The sequence below is a fragment of the Saccopteryx bilineata genome, chromosome 5 (genome assembly GCF_036850765.1).
Source record: "Saccopteryx bilineata isolate mSacBil1 chromosome 5, mSacBil1_pri_phased_curated, whole genome shotgun sequence".
Taxonomy (NCBI): Eukaryota; Metazoa; Chordata; class Mammalia; order Chiroptera; family Emballonuridae; genus Saccopteryx; species Saccopteryx bilineata.
The window spans coordinates 85,901,439-85,923,646 of record NC_089494.1 but is presented as its reverse complement, the minus strand read 5'-3'; the positions used below and the strand labels follow the sequence as shown (position 1 = coordinate 85,923,646).

General features: G+C 39.9%; 1 protein-coding gene across 4 annotated transcripts in view; it reads right to left on the bottom strand.

The window, feature by feature from the left end:
- The window catches only part of CACNB4 (calcium voltage-gated channel auxiliary subunit beta 4), a 287,143-nt gene that overhangs the window by 14,370 nt on the left and 250,565 nt on the right, over positions 1–22,208 (bottom strand). For all 4 annotated transcript variants that reach the window (XM_066279533.1, XM_066279534.1, XM_066279536.1 and 1 more), the window contains 2 exons: positions 18,285–18,436; positions 16,160–16,255 (listed from right to left, as the gene is read on the bottom strand). In XM_066279533.1, coding sequence (XP_066135630.1) covers positions 16,160–16,255; positions 18,285–18,436 — 248 coding nt within the window. The remainder of the gene's footprint in view (positions 1–16,159; positions 16,256–18,284; positions 18,437–22,208) is intronic.

The following is a 22,208-nucleotide window of genomic DNA, read 5'->3' as shown; positions in this document are numbered from 1 at the left end:
ACTTTCCTGCTACAAAGGCAGAGTTGAGTAGTTTTGTGAAGAAGACCAACTGGGCCACAAAGCCTAAAATATTTACTATCTGACCTTTACTGAAAAAGTTTTAGAAGAAGCCTTACCCAGGAAACTCAGGGGAAGCATGGTTGACCACCCCAAAATATTCCTTTTTGGGATATTGATTGTTTTAAGCTGGTTATTTTTAAGAAACAAAAGTCTCAGGAATAACCTATGATCCCTAACTGCCTAAAAGGAATTTAGACAGAGGACTTGATCCAGAAAGGGAGATATCATCACAGATACCATATTCCCCCGTGTATAAGATGCACCTTTTCCCCGAAAAATTTGGGATAAAAAAACTGGGTCTTATACAGTGGTTATAGATTTTTTTAACTTGCATTTCCCGCTTTTTCATGCTTGTTTTTGTGCTCACTGTTGAAGATAGTGATTCGTCATCAGACACAGATGAGGACAAGCTAATGGATGGGAGTTTTGACAGTGATGAGTTGTATGAATTTTATGATGAATAAATCTTGAGTTCAATAACTTTATGTAATACATCTTTTTTCAAATTTTGGGCCCTATAATTTAGGTGCATCTTATACATGGAAGAATCTTATACAAGAGGAAATATAGTAATTAGAATTTAATATGAATGAGGCGTGAGGGACAGGGAGGAACCCAGGAAGGCCCATTTGATCAACATCCTATCTGTGTCCCATTGTTAAAAATGCTTGAACAAACATTTATTTACCAAGCATGTGCTTCCATCTCCATACGAATTGCCTCTGGCCCTCTGAAGTCCCAAACCACAATGCCCCTTTCTCCTGAGCTTAAAACGGGCCTGACCTGTGGTGGCGCAGTGGATAAAGTGTCGACCTGGAACACTGAGGTTGCCAGTTCGAAACCCTGCACTTGTCTGGTAAGGTACACATGGGAGTTGATGCTTCCTGCTCCTCCCCCTTCTCTCTGTCTCTCTCTCCTCTCTTTCTAAAAATTAACAAATAAAAATTTAACAACGATTACGGTCAGAGTAATGGCGGGGTAGGAAGCGATACCGATAAATCTCCCCCAAAACTCAACAAGATCTTCAACCAGAAACAGAAAAACCTATACTTGGAGCTTCCAGATGCTTCGCAATACACCCAAAGGTATGATTGAGTGAAAAATTGGCTAAATATATAACCAAACCCCGAAGGAAATAGGGAGTAAGAAATGCTCCACCTTCCTCACTAACCTAAACAGGGCGGCTTTCTCTGGTAACTGTGAATATAGAAACTGAGGCGGGCAAAGGGGGTGAATAGATCCAGGCCGCCGCAGCACAAATGGCCGAACCAGGCTGTGGCACGGAGATCCAAGCCGAGGAAAAACTGATCCTGTGGCAACTCGGGCAATACAAGCTAACACTCGCGCCAAACCCAAACAAAGAAAGACAAGCGGAGTGGCCATTTTACCCGGTCTCCTGGTCGGTGCGCAGTTAGTGGGCGAGAGATTTCTTCCTAAGCCCCGAAAGTGGGTGCCCGTGTTGCCACACGGAGAGGCAGGGTCAGAGGCCTTTCTGTGGGTGGAGGGCAGAGTCTCTGGGCAGCCCCAGCACCCTGGGAAAGCCACGCACGGGAGGGAGTGAGAACTAATTCCAACGGTGGAGATTTTCCGTGCTGGAGGGTGTTTCACTCAGAGGGAACCGCGGCCGGCCTCATATCCTGGTGTGCGCGCGCAGATAAGGAGTGAGCAATTCCTCCAAGTGCCTCGGCAGTGCGCGCCCGTGTTATCGCACAGAGGGGCAGAGTCAGGGGCCTTTGTGTGGGCCAAAGCGGAATCTCGGGCCGCCCCAGCGCCTTGCAAAAGCCGCGCATGGGGACGGAGCGAGACTCAATTCCAACGCTGCAACTTTTCCCTGCAGTTGGGGGTTTCACTCAGAGCGTGAGACTGCTGGCCGGATATCCTGGTTGCAGACAGTGAGTGAGAGTTTCCTCCAAGCGCCCCGGAAGTGGGCGCCCGCTTGTGTTACCGGACAGAGTGGCAGAGCCAGAGGTCTTTGAGTGGGCGGAAACCCCGCCTGATTATGCTAGCAGCTCTGACTGACTGAGCCTTACCCAGAGCCCTGTGCTGAGTGGAAATAGAGTGGGGAGTTGCCAGCTCTTTGAGCCTCTTACTATCCAGGCAGAGGCAGCAGCAACCCCATAGCTGGATTATCAGGCTACTAATTGAGGAAGGAAAGACTAGGAGAAAGGCTCCAGGAACACGGACTCTCTCACTGTCAGAGCCTATAAATGCTAATGAGCCTCGACTCTCAACGAGAATAAAGCACAATACATGACATTGCCATAGAGACTTATCAACTGCAAACCTCTACCTGAGCGTGCCAAAGGGGCAGAACCCGGGGTACAGAGTCACCGACCAGGAAGAGGGAGAGAAAAGAAAAAGCAAGAAGATAACCTCTCAAAATCAAGAATAATCTGCAGACTTTATAACCTATCCCATTTTATTATATTTGTTCGTTTGTTTCTCTTATCTTCATTCTTGATACTTTTTTTCCTCCTCCAATTTGGCCGATTAACTCTCTGCCGGTCGTACTCTCTCCTCTCCTTGAACTACACTACCCATAAGTGTTACATCTCCCATTATCATTTCTCTTCTCTTCCTTTCTCTCTATGAGGGTTGCACTCCAAAACCCTTAACTCTCTCTCTCTCTCTCTCTCCTTTCTTTTTTCTTCTTTTAGTGGTTCCCTCTTTTTTTCTCTCTCTCTCTTTCTTTTCTCCCTCTATATTAGTTTCTTCCTTTCTCCTTTACATCTCCTCTCATTCAAACCTCAATAACAAACAAATGATCTTATCTGGGACTCAAACCTATGTTTGTGGCATTTTGGGGGGTTTTTACTTCACCTTTTTAACTCACTAGCAGTGCTCCCATCCCTGGCTCTCCATATTATCTAGTTCTTGTTCCACTAAATACAATAGTAAGTTTTTAATTTGTCCCCCCATTTTTCCGTTTTCCTCTTATTCCTCTCATCATAACTCTTAGACAACCAACACCTAAAAGCAAATCATTTTATTCTTGACCCAAATTTTTTCCTTATTTGCTTTTTGTGGGTCCATACGCTCTTTTTTTTTTTCTTTTTTCCTTTTTTTTTTTCTCTCTTTTTTGCCCCTTTATTACTTTTCCCCAATTCAGGCCCTCCATCACAGGCATTGTTTGTTATAACTCACAGTCCACCACAAGATTTTCTCAAGAAAGAGGGGAGAGGAGAGGAGAGGAAAAAAGGAGGGGGGGAATAATTTCCTTTTTTTTAAAATTTTTATTTTATTTTATTTTTCTTTATTTCATTACTAATTTTTTAAAAAAAAAACAACTCTTTTTGATTTGTTATTTTTTTATTTTTTTTAACTTTTTATTCTTTATTAAATCTCATTAATACTATCAACAAAACCACCCTCAGATGCCATTAAGGAAGAGAAAATCGAATATCATGGATACAAAAGAAAGAGAGGTAACACAGCTAGATGAGGAAAAATCTATGGAGAAAAAATTTAATATATTGGAAACCTTGGAGCTAAATGACAGAGAATTCAAGATAGAAATACTAAAAATCCTCCGAGATATAAAAGAAAACACAGAAAGGCAATATAGGGAGCTCAGAAAACAACTCAATGAACACAAAGAATATATGTCCAAGGAAATTTAAACTATAAAAACAAATCAAACAGAGATGAAAAACTCAATTCACGAGCTGAAAAACGAAGTAACAAGCTTAGCTAATAGAACAGGTCAGATAGAAGAGAGGATTAGTGAAATAGAAGACAAGCAACTTGAGGCACAACAGAGAGAAGAAGAAAGAGACTCAAAAATTAAAAAAAATAAGATAGCCCTACAAGAATTATCTGACTCCATCAAAAAGAATAACATAAGAATAATAGGTATATCAGAGGGAGAAGAGAGAGCAAATGGAATGGAGAACATACTTAAACAAATAATAGATGAGAATTTCCCAAGCCTGTGGAAAGAAATAAAGCCTCAAGTTCAAGAAGCAAACAGAACTCCAAGTTTTCTTAACCCCAACAAACCTACTCCAAGGCATATCATAATGAAATTGACACAAACCAACAGCAAAGAAAAAATTCTCAAGGCAGCCAGGGAAAAGAAGAATACAACATATAAAGGAAGGCCCATTAGATTATCATCAGATTTCTCAGCAGAAACTCTACAAGCTAGAAGAGAGTGGACCCCAATATTTAAAGTCCTGAAAGAGAGGAACTTTCAGCCACGAATACTATACCCATCAAAGCTATCCTTCAAATACGAAGGAGAAATAAAAACATTCACAGATACAGAAAAGATGAGGGAATTTTATCATCAGAAAACCCCCACTCCAGGAATTACTAAAGGGGGTTCTCCAATCAGATACAAAGAACAAAAAAAAAACAGAGCCACAAGTAAAAGTTCCAAGAAGAACACAATAAAACCAAATTTAAACTGTGACAACAACAAAAAGAAAGAGGGGGAGAAGACGGAGATTAACAGTAGCAAAGGACGATGGAGTGCAAAAGTACTCACAAAATAGTTCGCTACAATGAACAGGGTAGGGACCCTTTTCATTACTCAAAGGTAACCACCATTGAAAAAACCACCACAGAAGCACATGAGATAAAAAAGACAGCAACAGAGGAAAGATGTATGGAATACAACCAAATAAAAACAAAAGATAGAAAAATGAAAGAGAAGGATCAAACAAGACATAAAACTAACAGAAAGCAAGATATAAAATGGCAATAGGGAACTCACAAGTATCAATAATTACGCTAAATGTAAACGGATTAAACTCACCAATAAAAAGGCACAGAGTAGCAGAATGGATTAAAAAAGAAAATCCAACTGTATGCTGCCTACAGGAAACTCATCTAAGTAACAAGGATAAAAACAAATTCAAAGTGAAAGGCTGGAAAACAATACTCCAAGCAAATAACATCCAAAAAAAAGCAGGTGTAGCAATACTCATATCGGATAATGCTGACTACAAGACAGGAAAAGTACTCAGAGACAAAAATGGCCATTTCATAATGGCTAAGGGGACACTGAATCAAGAAGACATAACAATTCGTAATATATATGCACCAAACCAAGGAGCACCAAAATATATAAGACAGCTACTTATTGATCTTAAAACAAAAACTGACAAAAATACAATCATACTTGGAGACCTCAATACACCGCTGACGGCTCTAGATCGGTCATCCAAACAGAGAATCAACAAAGACATAGTGGCCTTAAACAAAACACTAGAGCACCTGGATATGATAGACATCTACAGGACATTTCATCCCAAAGTGACTGAGTATACATTTTTCTCCAGTGTACATGGATCATTCTCAAGAATTGACCATATGTTGGGCCACAAAAACAACATCAGCAAATTCAGAAAAATTGAAGTTGTACCAAGCATATTTTCTGATCATAAAGCCTTGAAACTAGAATTCAACTGCAAAAAAGAGGAAAAAAATCCCACAAAAATGTGGAAACTAAACAACATACTTTTAAAAAATGAATGGGTCAAAGAAGAAATAAGTGCAGAGATCAAAAGATATATACAGACTAATGAAAATGACAATATGACATATCAGAATCTATGGGATGCAGCAAAAGCAGTGATAAGAGGGAAGTTCATATCGCTTCAGGCATATAGGAACAAACAAGAGAGAGCCCAAGTGAACCACTTAACTTCCCACCTTAAGGAACTAGAAAAAGAAGAACAAAGACAACCCAAAACCAGCCGAAGAAAGGAGATAATAAAAATCAGAGCAGAAATAAATGAATTAGAGAACAGAAAAACTATAGAAAAAATTAATAGAACAAGGAGCTGGTTCTTTGAAAAGATCAACAAAATTGACAAACCCTTGGCAAGACTTACCAAGGAAAAAAGAGAAAGAACTCATATAAACAAAATCCAAAATGAAAGAGGAGAAATCACCACAGAAACCGTAGATATACAAAGAATTATTGTAGAATAATATGAAAAACTTTATGCCACTAAATTCAACAACCTAGAAGAAATGGATAAATTCCTAGAAAAATACAACCTTCCTAGACTGAGTCAAGAAGAAGCAGAAAGCCTAAACAGACCTATCAGTAGAGAAGAAATAGAAAAAACCATTAAAAACCTCCCCCAAAATAAAAGTCCAGGCCCTGACGGCTATACCAGCGAATTTTATCAAACATTCAAAGAAGACTTGGTTCCTATTCTACTGAAAGTCTTCCAAAAAATTGAAGAAGAAGCAATACTTCCAGACACATTTTATGAGGCCAACATAACCCTCATACCAAAACCAGGCAAGGATGGCACAAAAAAAGAAAACTACAGACCAATATCTCTAATGAATACAGATGCTAAAATACTAAACAAAATACTAGCAAATCGAATACAACAACATATTAAAAAAATAATACATCATGATCAAGTGGGATTCATCCCAGAATCTCAAGGATGGTTCAACATATGTAAAACGGTTAATGTAATACACCATATCAACAAAACAAACAACAAAAACCACATGATCTTATCAATAGACGCAGAAAAGGCTTTCGATAAAATACAACACAATTTTATGTTTAAGACTCTCAACAAAATGGGTATAGAAGGAAAATATCTCAACATGATAAAGGCCATATATGATAAACCATCAGCTAACATCATATTAAATGGCACTAAACTGAAGGCTTTCCCCCTTAAATCAGGAACAAGACAGGGTTGTCCACTCTCTCCACTCTTATTTAATGTGGTACTAGAGGTTCTAGCCAGAGCAATCAGGCAAGACAAAGAAATAAAAGGCATCCATATCGGAAAAGAAGAAGTAAAGGTATCACTTTTTGCAGATGATATGATCCTATACATTGAAAACCCCAAAGAATCCACAAAAAGACTACTAGAAACAATAAGCCAATACAGTAAGGTCGCAGGATACAAAATTAACATACAGAAGTCAATAGCCTTTCTATATGCCAACAATGAAACAACTGAGAAGGAACTCAAAAGAATAATCCCCTTCACAATTGCAACAAAAAAAATAAAATACTTAGGAATAAACATAACAAAGAATGTAAAGGACTTATATAATGAAAACTATAAACCATTGTTAAGGGAAATCGAAAAAGATATAATGAGATGGAAGAATATACCTTGTTCTTGGCTAGGAAGAATAAATATAATCAAGATGGCTATATTACCCAAAGCAATATACAAATTTAATGCAATTCCCATCAAAATTCCAATGACATTTTTTAAAGAAATAGAGCAAAAAATCATCAGATTTATATGGAACTATAAAAAACCCCAAATAGCCAAAGCAATCCTAAAGAAAAAGAATGAAGCTGGGGGCATAACAATACCTGACTTCAAACTCTATTATAGGGCCACGACAATCAAAACAGCATGGTATTGGCAGAAAAATAGACACTCAGACCAATGGAACAGAATAGAAAGTCCAGAAATAAAACCACATATATATAGTCAAATAATTTTTGATAAAGGGGCCAACAACACACAATGGAGAAAAGAAAGCCTCTTCAATAAATGGTGCTGGGAAAACTGGAAAGCCACATGCAAAAGAATGAAACTGGACTACAGTCTCTCCCCCTGTACAAAAATTAACTCAAAATGGATCAAAGATCTAAACATAAGACCTGAAACAATTAAGTACATAGAAGAAGACATAGGTACTCAACTCATGGACCGGGGTTTTAAAGAGCATTTTATGAATTTGACTCCAATGGCAAGAGAAGTGAAGGCAAAAATTAATGAATGGGACTACATCAGACTAAGAAGTTTTTGCTCAGCAAGAGAAACTGATAACAAAATAAACAGAAAGCCAACTAAATGGGAAATGATTTTTTCAAACAACAGCTCAGATAAGGGCCTAATATCCAAAATATACAAAGAACTCATAAAACTCAACAACAAACAAACAAACAATCAAATAAAAAAATGGGAAGAGGATATGAATAGACACTTCTCCCAGGAAGAAATACAAATGGCCAACAGATATATGAAAAGATGCTCATCTTCTTTAGCTATTAGAGAAATGCAAATCAAAACGGCAATGAGATACCACCTCACACCTGTTCGATTAGCTGTTATTAGCAAGTCAGGTAATAGCAAATGTTGGAGAGGCTGTGGAGAAAAAGGAACCCTCATACACTGTTGGTGGGAATGTAAAGTAGTACAACCATTATGGAAGAAAGTATGGTGGTTCCTCAAAAAACTGAAAATAGAACTACCTTATGACCCAGCAATCCCTCTACTGGGTATATATCCCCAAAACTCAGAAACATTGATACGTAAAGACACATGCAGCCCCATATTTATTGCAGCATTGTTCACAGTGGCCAGGACATGGAAACAACCAAAAAGCCCATCAATAGATGACTGGATAAAGAAGATGTGGCACATATACACTATGGAATACTACTCAGCCATAAGAAATGATGACATCGGAATATTTACAGCAAAATGGTGGGATCTTGATAACATGATACGAAGCGAAATAAGTAAATCAGAAAAAAACAGGAACTGTATTATTCCATACGTAGGTGGGACATAATAGTGAAACTAAGAGACATTGATAAGAGTGTGGTGGTTACGGGGGGGAGGGGGGAATGGGAGAGGGATAGGGGGTGGGGAGGGGCACAAAGAAAACAAGATAGAAGGTGACAGAGGACAATCTGACTTTGGGTGGAGGGTATGCAACATAATTGAATAACAAGATAACCTGGACTTGTTATCTTTGAATATATGTATCCTGATTTATTGATGTCACCCCATTAAAAAAATAAAATTATAAAAAAAAAAATTAACCATTACAATCATGTTTATACAGTTTTAAAACACTTTAAAAAAAAAAATTTAACAACAACAAAAAAAGATTTACTGCCAGATTTGTCCTTGGCTCCTATATTCTCATGGGAACCCCTGTATATATATACATACATAATTAAATTTGGTTATTTTCTCTTGCTGATCTGTCAATTTGATTATTAGATCAGACAGAAAAACTAGGGAAAAGGGGGGGAATGTTCCTTTCCTCCACAAAACCCATGATTTCTTTCCAGGAGAACGTATAATAACCAGCCTGTTGCCGTTCACTATCTAAAGTCTCGCTAAAGGAGGACAGAGATCTTATGCTGACTTTGGTCAAAGTAAATGACATTTGGAAAGCCCATCCACCTCTCTAGGTCTTAGTTCCCTCACTATTAAAACGAGGAGGTTGGGCTGGATCAATCTCTTCCTGGAAATATTCCGCCAAACACTAGACCCATAGGAAGCTGCGTAGAAAACCGGTTCTATAGTCAACATCTAGCGCAAGTACTGCACACTATTTGCCCAAATGGAAATATAACATGCTCAGTATTAAGGCTTGAGTATTAAGGCTCAGTATTAAGGTTTGTTTAAGCAAGTGTTTTCGCAAACATTTTTGGTATCAGAGCTCATTCCTCATCACACCTGTTGACTTTGTATCGTATCCCGGAATTTAGTATTCATTTTTCTGGTTACAAGGAGTTAAAACTTCTTTCAGTACTCTCTTGGATTTCACTTTGCAAGAACTGCTGCCTTTCAATTTCTTAGCAATGTGAGACTCTGCCAGTGTAATTTGCTGACTTTACAGACTGGAGATGTAGTGGCCAATTAAGCAAGTAGCAAATTCTTCTTCTAGAACTACCATGACAGAGTGATCACCCATCTTTGGATGACATTATAACTATGGACTTGAAACAGAGCAGGGACAAACGCAGACACATTTTTAGATTACCACTACTTTTTAATAATCCAGAGATTTCTTCAAGCAGGCCAAAGTAGAGTGTACAATTCCTTCTTAGCATTACAAATGCTGCTCACAGAATACCAAATGAACATGTTTAATAATGTAAACAGTTTTAAAATATTAAATACAAGGTAACCTTGCTGATCTAGACTGCTTGTTTAAAATTCCAGGTTATCTGACCAATTATACACAACAAAGAATTATTTATCCTGCCGAAAGATAAAGAGAGTGCAAGGCTGTCTTCCCCATGTATGAAGCTGTCTGAAATTTCTGACCCGGGGAAAAGTCCTAAGGCAGCTCACAGTATTATTTGCATTTAGTATGCACATATCTTTTCTTGGTTCCAGCTATTTCAGATGTAATAAGTTGTATTATATGTACAACTACTCAATTATTACCCCCCAACAGTAAAATACCTCATTTTAATGGAGCACAAGTATTTTCTCTAGTAATTAGAAATAAATCTTAATAAACTCATTCTCATAAAAAGATCAATTTAATAAGAAGCAACTTCAATTTACCTAAAATGTATCACAAGGAATTACTTACTGAGACTTCTTATAACATTATTACCCAAAACTTGTGCATATATTAATCTAATCCAGTGGTTCTCAATCTGGAGTGATTCCCCCCTCCCCATAGGAGACATTTGGCAATGTCTGGAGATGCTGTCAGTGGTCACACTTGGGGAGTTGCTAACGACCACAATCCTGCTAAGCATCTACTATGCACAGGACTGCCAATAAAATATATCCCGCCTAAAATGTCAACAGCGCTAAGGTAGAAGAGCTTTGAGCTAAACCACTCTCTAATCTATGAGATTTATGACCTACCAAATTGTTTGCCAAGAGTTGATACAACAAACTGTAATCCTATTAGTCTAGTGACTTTCAACCTTTTGCATATCATGATACATATAAACTAATTACTAAAATTTTGCAGCACACCATAAATACACTTTAGCCGATCCGACAAAAAAATAGATATAATTTTGATTCATTCACATTGGCTGGCTGTTCTCATTTTCTTATTTGACAATCTAAGAGAAAAGAGGTCAGTGCCCCTGACTAGACAGTCAGGTACGTATTGCACGTTTTAAAAATTCTTGCAGCACACCAGTTGAAAATCACTGTATTAGTCTATATACTGCTTGGCGGCAGGAACATGCCTTTGTATCCCTCACACGTAGGAAGGTACCAAGCCTAATGCTTTAAACATGCTTGCTGAATGTATTTTAATACTTGCCAAGAAGTTAACTGCAGGCAAGCCACATGGACTAAATATTTGGAGTCTGTCTGGTTTAACCACATAGAGGCACGGATATCATATTCTCAGACATGCCCATATGGTGACCTGTAGAAGTATCTGATCTTAATGATTAAAATTATATAGGTTTCAGGTGTACACGTTTATAATATATCACTGTACATTGCACTGTGATGTTCTGAAACAATGAAGATAACATCTGACTTGATGTATTTATTTTCATATTCTCTTCTTCCCTGGGTTCCACAACCCATATGCATTCAATAATATCTCTATGCTGATCACTTCCAAACTCTAGATAGAATCAGAGTCTTAGAGTAGGGAAGGAATCTTAGATACCATATTCTTGTCTTAGATAGCTTACCATAGTCTTCCCTAGAGGAAATTCCTTGTACAATATCTCTGGCATTTGTTAATAAAGCCTGCTCCACCCCAACCCCTGCCTAAAATCTAATGCATTTAGAGATAAGGAGCTCACCACTTAGAAAGCCAGCCTATTGCTTTTGGTATTTGCATTTGGGCAGACTTGTGAAATACCTTCCTCCTAGTCAGTCAATCTGATTACACTGCCAGATGGAATTAGAGAGGCCTACACTCCAGCCTGCTCCTGCACACTCCTGCGGATCTCAGCGCCACCTCTGGGCCTCCCAGAGCCGGTCTGTCCCCACAGTGTAGACCTTCTCACATCGGTGAAGACAGACATGGCAAACAAGTTTTAAGATACCAGTCTGTGTTTTTCCTTTTGTATTTTCCCCTGTTCCTGTCTACCATTCAAGCAGGTGGCAGGATCTGTTCTCCCTTGTCTGGTGGGTGGGGAGAGGTTGAGGGGAGAGACAGGGAGTAGGGGATTGGGGTTGTGGCAGGAAATTGCTAGCTCCCCATTTCCCCTCCTGGGTCTTGTTTCCCAAAAGTCTAAATTGGTTGGAGAGATTTTGCTAACTACCCCAGAAACAAAGGCAGGTGGGGATGTTTTTAGTACAGCCAAAGCAGAGAGGAAGTCTTTTAATAGCAACAAGAGGAGAAAAGAGGAAGACACACCCCTCCCTCAGACGGAGAAAAAAGGGAGCTCCCTTTTCAACGTCCCAGACAGGAAGGGTTCTTGCTGAGGGTCCCCTGCTCCATCTGAGGTCTGACGCAGCAGACAGCCATCCCTCAGGATTACTTGGGCCTGGTGAATGATTCTGCAATTTGGACCTCTCCCCTTCACTCCCTCAACTTCCTCAACATCCTCACCAACCCCACCCTACGACTTGGGGTCGCTGTTCGGCTGTGGAATAGGGTAAAGGTGCCTGCAAGCATAGCTAAATATCCTGTCTGCCCAGTGGGATGGGGGTCAAAATAGAAAATAGACTACTTCTTGCAAGACCAGGTTGGGGACCAGAGGCTCATCAACACTACACAGCCCTGTGTAGCAGTGGAGTGGCATAGTGCAGTGTTTTCCAACTGCCAGGTGTCGGTATGCCAGAAATTTGTGCTGGTCTGTGAAAGAGTTAACTACCCTGATGTTGTATGAAGATTATAGACCTAGTGATCTTAGTTGAATCTGCTTATGTGTAGGTGATTGCCACTTATTAGCCTGAGTCATCAATGAAAATACCAGAGGTTGTATTAGATATACTAGGAATTTGTAGGCTTGTTCGAACAACCTTTTGCACTGTGCAGAGCATTTACAAATCATGAGCAAAAGACAAAAGGCATTCAGACAAACTTATGTAGTACTGAATGCTCCACAGAAGATGTAGAAATGTTTCCACTTTTTCAAGCCCCTTTGATTATTGCAGACATCAACAGGAAATTTGTATTTAATACAATAAGTCAACATTTAAGAGTGTTAGTTCTAAACTATGATCATTATTACCCTGAAAAATGAGGATTCCTGTAAAGGTAACCTCTGAATCAATAACCCCTTCATGAAAGATATCAACTCCTGCTCCTTTAATCATTGTGAAAAAGAAAAACTGATAGATTTATCTTCTGCTATCACTCTGGTGTCCAAACCTAAAATGCAATCACTGTCACAATTTTGGGTATCACTAGAAAAAGAAAATCCATCTTTTAGTTAGAAAGCTATTACATTTTTTTGTTGTTGTATTTTTCCGAAGCTGGCAATGGGGAGGCAGTCAGACAGACTCCCGCATGCGCCTGACCGGGATCCACCCGGCACACCCACCAGGGGGCGATGCTCTGCCCATCTTGGGGCATCGCTCTGCCGCATTCAGAGCCATTCTAGTGCCTGAGGCAGAGGCCACAGAGCCATCCTCAGCGCCCGGGCAAACTTTGCTCCAGTGGAGCCGTGGCTGCGGGAGGGGAAGAGAGAGACAGAGAGGAAGGAGAGGGGGAGGGGTGGAGAAGCAGATGGGCGCCTCTCCTGTGTGCCCTGGCCGGGAATTGAACCTGGGACTCCTGCACGCCAGGCCGACGCTCCACCACTGAGCCAACCAGCCAGGGCCTACTATTACATTTTTAATTGTATTTTCTACTACTTACTTGTATGAGAAGACTTTTTTTGGCTCTTACGACTAATGAAGACCTAACAGAGAAACTGAATGCAATTCGTCTTTCGGAAACAAAACTGCAGCCTCGGTCATCAATTGTTCTTGCAAAGAAGCAACAGCAGATTCCACGCTAGCTCTACTTGAATTAGTATTAGTCTCTAGAAATTTCAGTTTTGTTCTATTAAAATATACACATTTACTGTTCATCTAGTTATTTTAGAGAATTTTCATTTTACAGTACTATAATTAAAACATAATGCGCTAAATCCTTGCAATGGTTTTTATTTTTGCTTTAGCAGTCCCCAAAATAACTCTCCTACTTTCACCAGCCCTCAAGTGTAAAAAGGTTGAGAACCGCTGGCATAGTGGACAGGTGTATTGGAGTCAGAGAGATCTAAGGTTGAATCTTGGGGTTCATTTACTAATTATGACACCCAACAAGTCTTACCCAGGGACTGTCTCCTCAGAAAGTAATGATGATGTTCTTTACTAGGGCAGTGACAGGGGCGCAGGTTCGGATTGCCCCTGGAGCGAGAGCCTGTGCTGATGAGGGCAGGCAGCAGACAGGCTGCTGCACCTGCAGGACCCGCCCCAGCACTCAGGCTGAGGCCGTGCTCTCCCCAGGACGCCCCCTCTCGGCGCCTGAGCACAGCACAGAGACTGGAGCCTGGGTATTTCGACTCAACGTAAAGCTCCTCTAATTGGCAGTCTTTCCTCTGGGGATCCCATCTGACTGACTGAGATTTTCTCAGGGATGCATCACAGGCTGAGGCTCCTCCTACATATTCTGCTGCCTTCCCTGCCCTCCTTTCTCGGGGTCAGACCTGCAACAGGCTCCCTTTGAGTTCTCCTAGGCATTTTCCCCAATAAATCTGTTCGTCTAATTCTACTTAGGTCTCTGCTTCCCAGAAAACCCCAACTGATATAATTATCATGATAAGGCTGTTCTCAAGATTGGAGACAACAGCATAGTTCCTGGCTTTTGGTAGCTGATCAAAAAGGTTCCCGTCCTTTGTCTACATTTGCTCAGTGCTTTAATCATACCTTCCATCAAATAAGTGGACTTCATTAGTAGACAATGTCAAGCTAGATTTCTTACCACAGCACTGCAGACTTCAAGCTATCCAAATTCTTTGAAGGCAGGTAACCAGGGCGTGTGTGCACATAACCATATATGTGTGGGCACACGTGTGTATGTGAACAGTTGGGTGCAGTTGTAAGGAGAGAAAATTGATTTTGGAGCCAGACAAATCGTCAATCTGATCCTAATTGGCTGTGTGACCTTAGAGAAAACACTTCACCTCTGTCTTCAGTTGACTCAACTATATAATGAAGATAATACCACTTATCTTACTAGGTAACTGTGAGGATTAAAGATAACCTATGTAAAACATCCAGCACAGTATCTGGCCCATTGTAAGCATCTGATAAATTGATGCATTATTACTCTTATTGCCTGTATGTTCTTTCATTCATTCACTCAAATTGTATCATGGGCACACTGTGATAGGAGTTTGAGATACAACAGCAAACCAGAGAGGCACAGGTCCTCACAGAGCCTGACGGGTTAGGCACACACAGCATAGGTACAACTTGCAATTAACACAGAAACACTTAGATGGGCGTATGGTGTGCCAGACACTGTTCCCAAAGGCTTTACCACATACTCACTCACTGAGTCTGTTCACAAACTCAACGAGAGAGGTACACGCTGAAGACTACCTAACCAGGGATGCAGGCCTCCTGTGGATGAGTGAGCATTCAAACTTGGGCCATCCGGCTCCAGAGGCTATACTTTTAACAGCTGTATTGTATTGTCTATGTAAACATCTGAACTGGATTTTATGCTTCCACAGAACACACACAATCCTTATGGAAGTATAAATACAATGAATCAAATCAGTGAAAACAAACAAACAAAACAGTTATTTCTCTTAGAGAAACACAAGCACAGAAATAGTAAGTCAGCTGGGCAGGTGAGGACACTGGTGACCCACACGACAGCCGTTACCTCCTCCACCCACCACCTCCCCCTGCTTGCTTGGCTTCCAACTCAGCAGCTGTTATCTGGCCACAGCGCTAGGGGAAATGTTGCTATAATACGACTTCTCACCTTACTCAACCCTGACCTCTTCATTGGCTATAATTCTAGTTCCAATAAATTCTCAACCATCAATGTCATAATCTTTTTGGCTTATCAGAACTTTCAGGCGGAAAAGTTAAGGAAAGACAAATCAATATGTTTCCTTTTACTTTTCTTTTCTTTTCATAAAAGTGTCTACATGACTGAATTAAGTAGTTTGCTGACTATTTGCTAGGTAGTCATGGTAGCAGTAAGGATCTAGGCACAGGACACTAAGTTCATTTCTTATTACATGGCAGACAACACCCAGTTCCGGATGCCTGAGTGCAGCCAACATCACAGCATTAGTTTGTTCCAAGAAATTCTTTAGGTTGATGACAATATACCATCATCACCGTCATTCAAGAATATAAATGACAATGCTAATATGGAAAAGAAACACAAACACCACCATAGTCTCTTAACTAGTCAAGAATAATCAAGACAAAAAGTGAAAAATGACTGTACTTACTGGGGGGCATTGTGCAAGTTTATCAGCTGCCACCAGTTGCACATTTAAATGTTTACTTTGGGATTTTCCTCTCGATTTAATCAACCGCTGTAAAACCTGACAGAAGAAGAATGAATCTGAGATATTGTCAACGAGTTGAAAAAAAACCCAAATATACCAAAGATGTCTTTTTATAGTCTGTTTAGCACTGAGGATTAATAGAGAGAAAATGGAATGTGACAAATCATATCTATAAACCCTGTAATGACATCATCTGCTTACACTGGCATTCAGTTATTGTGGATTTGATAGGTTCGTCCTATTCTCACTCCATGTGAGGTCTTGATGGGACCCTGAGCTCCCACCATGGAGTTTACCCAGAGATTTCAAAGGGAGCCCTGCAAAAGTGGAGGAACTGATCTGTACCAGGTCATTTATGTCCAAATTCAGTTGAGTAATATTTTGATTTGCTATCTCAATATCACATAAATATCAGAGTCATTTATATGTTTGGTCCCAGTTCAGTTTTACAGTAGTAAGAGAATCTCATGATAGAAATCTAAGCAAAACATTTGTACTGGTATATTGCCACATATAAACCAGTGGTACACCTGTCTTTTGGGCACTGCTGTAACTGCATTTTGCCAGAGACTTCACTCTCCCTTAATTTTTTTTTTTTTTGTAGCTGAAACAGGAACCTCTGCCCAAAAGCAGTACTAGTGTTTGAGGCTCTATGGTACCTCAGCACACATGTCTCCCAGAGCCCCAGTTCCTGCACCTGTGAGCCACACGGTCATGGGGGCAGGGGTGAGAGGTTGAAATCTATTCCACTGCAATGAAGGGCACCTGCATCTCCTTCAGTCCCCTTCAAAGAGACCTCCAGGTGGTTAACGTGATTTCACCCAATTCTAATGATTCCCAAAAGGTTCTGGTTTGGTTAGGATTTCCAAGCTCATCCTAGGCAGAACCAGTGCCCACGATGGATGGGAGAGGGCAAAGCTTCTGGTGAAACTGTCCACCACAACAGGAGACTACTGTCCTGGATGGAAGTTGAATTGCCAGGTAAGTACTAAAATGCACTGCTGGAGGCACTGGAAAAAAAACTGATTATTAAGGTGGTACTCCCCAAAGGTACAGACTTCATATTAAACTTTTAAAACAGTTTTTAAAAATGAAAGAACACCCAAATCAAAAGTGACCATTCTGAGGCTGTCTCACTTTCATTTTTCTCTCCCCTGGTGGCATGAAGGTACATGGCAAACACCCCATGTGCTTACTCACAGAATTACTGTATGGGGTCATCGGGTTGTAACAGTCTTGACATACGACGTTTTGAGTTTATGATATTCACTCCCATAAAACTTTAAAAAATTGAGATGTGAGTGTTTTGGCTTTTGCCCCTAGTGTCCTACATACGGACCATGTGGGTGAACTAGTTTGGTTGCATGCAGCAGAAGAATATGCAGTAATGTGGTGTATGAGTGAGGGGGTTGGCATCCCCCAGTGTGCTCACCTACGTCATTCTGGACTGTTAAAAGCACAAGTGTTCCATTTGTGTTAGGCGTTTTGACTTACACCAAAATTCAGGTTATGTCACTGACATAGCAACGAAATGGTGTTGTAACCCGAGGACCCTCTGTACTCCTCAAAGAACCCAACTAAGTACAAATATAAGGATCTACGATGTTTCCATAAGAGATTTTAGACAGTGATGTTTTATTTTCTATATGATAAATCTAGATACCTTTCTTGAACTAGGTACTCTTTTAATTGGGGAGCAAATATTAGCTGATACAAGAATCAATATTACCCAAGAAATTAACAAAGTAGAACCCAAAGTATCTGAAAAGACATAGTTTACTTTTCCTCACCTTTTAAAATTTTCTGTTTCTATTATATTCTTGCATAACTGCCTGATTAGGGAACCACAATAGACCATGAGCTTTATGAAGGACTGGACTATTTTTTATTTGCTATTTCAGAATTTCTAGAACCTTTACAAACTGTGGGAAATAAAAAACTGTTCTCATTAAAAAGGGTCTAAACAAGACATTCTCCTTGTCCACTAACAAAAAGGCACAAAGCAAAAACAACAACAACAACAACAAAAACCCTGTTAATCTTAAACTAGAGATAAGCAAATTACCTTTGGAGATGAGACTTTTACATGAACAATAATTGGTGCTAAGGAAGTCTTTATAAGTTGTGCTGGGTGATTGATGGTGTCTGCATCAAGAACAACCAGTTGCAAAGATCTTGCCAACTCAAAGATTCTTTCAATTTCACTTTGCACTTCCGCTAAAAGGAAAAATAACAAATAGCAAGTCATGGTTCTCTTTTTTTTTTTTTTTTAATTAATTTATTTATTTTTTACAGAGACTGAGTGAGTCAGAGAGAGGGACAGACAGACAAGAACGGAGAGAGATGAGAACCATCAATCATTAGTTTTTCATTGCTCATTAGTTTTTCATTGCATGTTGCAACACCTTAGTTGTTCATTGATTGCTTTCTCATATATGCCTTGACCGCGGGCCTTCAGCAGACCAAGTAACCCCTTGCTGGAGCCAGCGACCTTGGGTTCAAGCTGGTGGGCTTTTGCTCAAACCAGATGAGCCCGCACTCAAGCTGGTGACCTCAGGGTCTCGAACCTGGGTCCTCTGCATCCCAGTCCGACGCTCTATCCACTGCGCCACCGCCTGGTCAGGCATGGTTCTCTTTACTAATCAGTTTCTATATTTAAAAAATATGTATAGCACCCCTTTCAGATGTCTACATTGAAAAACGGAACATTTGGAATTTACATATTCTGATCTAACTTAAGATCTCTTCTCAAGAAAGAAAAATGGGTTGAGTTTTGCATAAAACCAAATAGTTGGTAGAAAATTTGAGATGTTTCTCTTGATTTGCTTCTTTCATTCACCCTAATATTTAGCTATTTATATAGCTCTGTTATTTTTGATTGTTGCTTTTTCCAGAGAATTTTTATTTAGCTATAAAAACTAAAATCACATTTAGAAAATAACTGAAACACACATGCAGAGCAACCTCAGAGGCAGCACTGAATTATTCTACCAATGAACAACTTATCGATTAATATTTTAGGGATAATGATTTTTTTTAAAAAAATCCCACATTTTACCTGTTTTGACTGAACTGCACAGCTTCATATCCCTGGTTAAACTTTCTGGGTCTACTCTTATAACTAGCATCTTTCTAAGCCTTAATCTAAGTATTATTGCCAAGTGGACAGTTCTGAGGCATAATTATCTTCCATATTATTAAAAGATACCAACTAAGACCAATTATATTAAAATGTGGCAATGCATCTAGACATACATCTATTTGGTGGCTGTAATAGCCAAGTTATCAGAATCTAGTTAATGTCAATGTCTAAAGCAATCCAGTCATTTTTAAAAGATCAAAATAGATTATCACTTTACAAATCATCTGATATATTGGGTCAGGTCCAAAGTCTCCATTAGACTAATTTTCAGAGAGATGATCTTGTTTTGCTTTTTATTTTGAGTAACAGGTGTGACCTAACAATACTGTAATTGTGTCCAAATTGTACAGAGCAGACAAAGCTACCTAATTTAAATTACCTGTACTCCAAAGATGAGCTAGGATAAGGTGTTGTTGCTGAAGGGGTGTGCACCAGAATCCCATAATTTGTTTTGCTTATCCAGTATAAATTCAAGTTCATGTGCCCCACTAAAAAGTTCTCCTTTCTGTAATCAAATGGGTTGACTTGGTGTGTGGCGTTGTGAATGCTCAGAACTGTCATGACACTCTATTTCTTGGGCATTGCCTTACAGCACACACAAATCATTTCCTACAAAATCACTGATGCACGATCTGTATTAGAAGTATGAATTTAAAGAGTCAACATATCCACCCTTTTTCATATGATCTAATATAAATGGACTGAAAGATTTCATGTTGCTTTGAAAGGTAATTTTCAAAGTATCAATGTAAAGAATTTGGACAATTAGGCTTATTTGCAAAATTTTTCTGAAATGATTTTCTACATTTGTTAGTCATAATAGCATATTTGTCCCCTTTTTCTCACTTCAGAAACAGTTTTTTAAAATACTTTTCTTATGCGAGAGTTTTAAAAAATAAATTTTATTTTTTATTGCAATAAATTTCAGCCTCAGGCTGTTGGGGGCATTTTCTCCACTTGTGGTTTTTATGAAACTGCCCTTGGTTTAACGTTAACTCCTGCCCAGGACTATGCTAGAACAAGTCTTTATTGCTTTAAGATTCAAATCTGAATACAGTATTTTCTGAAGTAGCAAAAAGGCAGTGATGCAAACTGGACTGCTCTGGTACAGAGAACCCTCGAGGCGCTCTGAGCAAGTAACTCAGAAACACCTGGTCCTTATCTCTTCTGCACCAGCAATGAGGAAAGTGTGGTTTTTGACAGATGCACAGGGCGGGCACACCTGCTGCTTAACCAACACAAAATACTAGGGCAATGGGCACTCTGTAACAAGCAGAGAGGTCCTCAGGCAGAGCAAGCCAGGAGGCTGCAAGAGCCACACTATATACTGGAGTGGGTCTGATATTTGGATAATATGTATACAGAATGCAAGAAATAAACTATATGTGTGAGGAAGTGAAAGGCATATTTATCTACGTAACCAATTTTCTTAAAGAATAACTTGAACCAAATCCAACAATCCTGACTACCCAGGTTGATCCTCAAAAGGGTTCCAATGAAACTTTCATCATGATCTTATTTCAGACAAATGGAGCTGTGAGGAGTCATGGACTGTGATGCTGGAGGGACATTAATAAACACCTACAACTTGACTATGACGGATCTGGACCCATCTCTCTCCAGCCTTTCTACCACCTGTGATCCTTTTTTTTTTTTTTTCATTTTTCTGAAGCTGGAAACAGGGAGAGACAGTCAGACAGACTCCCGCATGCGCCCGACCGGGATCCACCTGGCACGCCCACCATGGGGCGACGCTCTGCCCACCAGGGGGCGATGCTCTGCCCATCCTGGGCGTCGCCATGTTGCGACCAGAGCCACTCTAGCGCCTGGGGCAGAGGCCACAGAGCCATGCCCAGCGCCCGGGCCATCTTTGCTCCAATGGAGCCTTGGCTGCGGGAGGGGAAGAGAGAGACAGAGAGGAAAGCGCGGCGGAGGGGTGGAGAAGCAAATGGGCGCTTCTCCTGTGTGCCCTGGCCGGGAATCGAACCCGGGTCCTCCACACGCTAGGCCGACGCTCTACCGCTGAGCCAACCGGCCAGGGCTGTGATCCTTTTTTAATATCCAAATGCTTAAACTACTTCAATAGCTCCATAGGGCTTGAAGCAACATTTCCCAAAGCGAGTAGCCTGGAAGCCTAATTCCTTAAGTTAGCCTATGGGAAGAAGGAGGCATTCTGTGAGAGAAATATTGCCTACTCTTGAAATTTCAAGCATGCATTACCCTTTATATTTTAACATCTCTGAAAAGCCTTGCAGTGAAGAAAACTTCCAATTGTTTAATACAGAATTTTCAAATTTATTTGACCATAGAACACATTTGGGATGTAACAACTATTTGGTATCTTTTAAAAGTACCATTTCACAGGATTAATTTTGGAGATGTCTTTAGCAAGGAACATAGAGCCCTAACATACTGGACTCAATTGACTTTTTTCAGTCTCTTCTGTTGCTTTCAAACCATGTCATGCACTCCCATTTTATAAGCATGCTCTGTACAGAACTAGTTGTTTCTCAACCACACAATGTTTTTTGTTTTTTATATGCTGATATCTTTGCACATTCTTGTTTGCCTTGAAGAACCAGCTCAAATATGTACAACTTCTGGGATGTCTTCTCAGACATCTCTTACTCTCTACCCTTCTTTCTTCATAGCCCTAGCTCTTTGCTCATATTTCCTTATCAAACTCTATTTGAACCATCTCTTTCTCCTCTCTGTTTGCTCATGGGTAAGAGGCTTTGTCTTAGTCACATTTGTATTTCCCAAGTCTGGCACAATGCATTGCATGTACCAAGTGTTCAATAAACATTTGATGAATGCAAATGTTCACTAACAAGCAGGCAAATGGAC